This window comes from Helianthus annuus, chromosome 11 (genome assembly GCF_002127325.2).
Source record: "Helianthus annuus cultivar XRQ/B chromosome 11, HanXRQr2.0-SUNRISE, whole genome shotgun sequence".
NCBI classification, from domain to species: Eukaryota; Viridiplantae; Streptophyta; class Magnoliopsida; order Asterales; family Asteraceae; genus Helianthus; species Helianthus annuus.
Genome location: NC_035443.2, coordinates 12,218,621 through 12,222,009, shown reverse-complemented (window position 1 = coordinate 12,222,009; position 3,389 = coordinate 12,218,621). Strand labels below are relative to the sequence as shown.

Genomic DNA, 3,389 nt, shown 5'->3' with positions numbered 1-3,389 from the left:
GGGGTCGTGCAAACAGTCTTTTGGAGCCTGTGGAAGTCAAGAAACGCGACTATTTTTTGAGAATAAACAGGCTATAGTAACGAGCATTATAGAGGAGGTGAAAGTCATGAGCTATCTTTGGGTCAAAAATAAAGCCGGGGCTAGAGCTTTGACGTGGGAAATGTGGCGTAAGTTTGATCTTAGTTGTATGGGGTAATGTATAATCTCAGTTTGATTTTGTTCCTTTTTTGATGTACTTTTGAGGTGTAAGTTTGGATATCCGCATCTTGCAGACTATTGGAGTAAAATAAAGTTTTGTTTGGCCTTTAAAAAAATAAAAAACTAATAAATACAACTCCAATTCGTAGCAATTTCCAAGCACACCATGCACAAGGGTCAACATAGTTGAAAATTAAAGTCAAATGCATGTTCTTTTATGATCTACAAACATTTCAAAACTTCAAACTCGATCTTAGGTATTTAATTTTCAAACTTCTATACTTTTCTCATATAAATATGTAAATATAGTAATTTATAAATAAATATTTAATATTTTTTAATATTATAAACCCCGTCAATTAATGTCATTAAAAGAGAGACAATTACAGATTAATGGCAGATAGACAGACAACAAGCTGCGCCGCTACTTCATTCTGAATAGCAAATCCTACCATGCTAAACACAAAATTCTGCCCCTTAAATAAATGTACTGGAAATTTGGTTTGATCCTTATTATTTATTAACATAAGACGAGGTAGGATTGTAAGGGTTTTGTTTGGTTGACTAGTTATGCATGTTTGATCCATAGTTACCATGTTTGACCAATTATAGCTTTGAGTTATGGTTATGTAAAGACCAAGCATCACCATGCTTAAACAATTATCACTGAGTTCCACAAAGTGCTTTGACCATGTATGAATATTCAATATTGTGACCTAATATCAATATGGTTAGACAAAATTAGTGGCGGACTCAGAAATTATTTGTTGGGTTGCGGATAAGTGGTTCAAGCATATTTTCAGGGGTTGCGGTCGGGTTTTTTACCTAAAAATACACTAATTTTTTTTCAAGTGGTGCGCACGCCCACCCTGGACTTCACCTAGGTCCACCCCTGGACAAAATTATGGCTGTTTTTGATGAACTATGGCCGTATTCTTGTTGACCAAGTATGATGATAACATCTCGATAATTCTTCTATTTTTCTTATGAAACTTACTCTTCGTGTAGTAAAAAGAGCTATAATTATCATATACTTCATGCTATTTTTAGCTTTCCAATAGAAACTACACATCACAAATCGTTGCCAAAGTAGCAACAAGTAAAGCATACTTCATTTTATTTTTTAGTTTTTACTTTTTTTAGTTCTCCCATGAAACCTACTCATAACAAATACAAATTCGTGCAATCAAAGTGTAGCTAATTTTTCTGACAAACTAATTTTATCTTTCGTGTTTTATTTGTGTTTCAACTAACTTAAACTAATATCAAGATTAGTGCTTATGCACAAATCCTTGCATTTTTTATAACGTAAATCCACACCCCTTGTTTTAGTCCTAAATCTACATAATTGTCCATCATAAGACTCGCCCTTTCAACCACATGGAAAATGAAACCGATGTGTATACACCTTGATGCCACTAATCTTTGCGTTATATATAATCAACACAATTGCTAGGCATACTTTCGCTAAGGACACCTCTATCAAACTAAACCAAATTCGAAAACGAAACAAACTAATTTCATCTCTGATTATGAATCAAGTTTCAAAACTTTAAAATTGGTTGTTTGGCAACTTCTGAATTATTAAGTGTTGAACCTGTTAGAGGTCTGGACCATTAAGACAAATGTTTGGCCAATTCAGATTAGAGGTCTTAACCATTCAGACTCAGTATAATGTTTAACCATTCAGACTCAGTATAATGTTTAACCATTCAGAGGCAAATGTCTGAACCATTCAGACATCTGCTCGCGAAACAAACAGCCTGAACCAATAAGTGCTGAACCAGTAAGAAGTCTGAACCATTAAGAGCTAAACAAACTAACCCCTTAATCAAAGATTAGTGTTTATGCATGGTTCCTTACATATTAACTCTTTTTATACACCCTCATACCATCAACTAATCAGAAATCTACTATCATAGTCTTGTTAGTATATATCATCAATCACTCGAAACAACAACTCAAAAACAAACCTCAATATAAACATATATAGGTGTACATACATGAATATCTCATAAGAATATAACACTCAAAATACATATCAATATTGTAGCCATAAAGTAAAACATATTAGCAAACCATCATCTATGCATGTCCATAATTAGTTCATGCGTTTCCACCGGCACTAGTCTCACCACTAACAAAATCCACAGACCCAATAGACATCCGGTTATCAGCACCCAACCCATGCATACCCGGAGCTCCATTATACACCGGACCCACCTGCCACACTTGATTAAACCTGGTCCCTCCACGTGGCAACACCAACGTCGCATAAATCACCACATCGCCGTTAACCCTCTCAGCAGTGAGACTGGGCACATCAAAGCTCAACGGACTAGGTTGCAGACCGGTACTGTAACTGGTTACCGATGAAGTATAGGCTTGAACCGACCCGTTTGAACCGGTTACAGCAACAAGAGCCTGGGCTCCAACCATACCCTGACCGTTGATGTTGAGGGCCCATGCAACCCATTGAGATGTGTCGGATCCGGTGTGGCGGAAAGCTAGATCGACGGTGGAGTTGGAGGAGTGGTAGTTCCAGTGGAGATGTGAGTTGAGAACGGGTAAAGAGACACATGTGGCGTAGATTGTGTTTCTTGAAAAGGCGTAGTTGTTGCAGTTTTGTTGAGCATATGATGAGGCTAGATTTGATATCAATATGCAAAATAACACACCAAAGATTTTACCCATTTCGGAAATCTTGATGGGCATTGAAAATTAGTTGATATAAGTTTAAACTCCTCAATGGCAAATCAAGATTAAATAGGAGAGTTTTGGTTGACCAAGTAGAAGAGAAGACGAGTATAGAGGATTTGGAAGGAGGCAAGAAGGTTGTATGAAATTCATTAATAGATAACTAGAAAATTTCTCCCGTACGTTGCTGGGGCGTTAAAACGTAAGGTAACTCCGATCTATACCATTTAATGAAAACGTATTATATTTGATCACACTTGTTTCCAAACAAAATTTACGTAAAAACGTACACCAACTGAAAACACATATAAAAATAAGCACTTAAAACTCGAGGGGGTCAAATGACATTTCATACAGTTTTTTTTAACAAAATACATTCAACTGAAAACTAGGGCAAATTACATACGGATAGCAGGTAGACGAGCAACAAATGTCACATTTCCATTACTATTGACAAAAGCAACCAATGCTTTGACCCAACTATACCTATCTGG

General features: G+C 36.3%; 1 protein-coding gene across 1 annotated transcript; it reads right to left on the bottom strand.

Annotated features, from left to right (window-relative positions):
* Nucleotides 1-2,304: 2,304 nt before the first annotated feature.
* Nucleotides 2,305-2,892, bottom strand: LOC110889622 (cytochrome b561 and DOMON domain-containing protein At5g35735). Its single transcript, XM_022137186.2, has one exon. The coding sequence runs from the start codon at nucleotides 2,890-2,892 to the stop codon at nucleotides 2,305-2,307; it is 588 nt and encodes a 195-aa protein (XP_021992878.2).
* Between the last annotated feature and the right edge of the window lie 497 nt (nucleotides 2,893-3,389).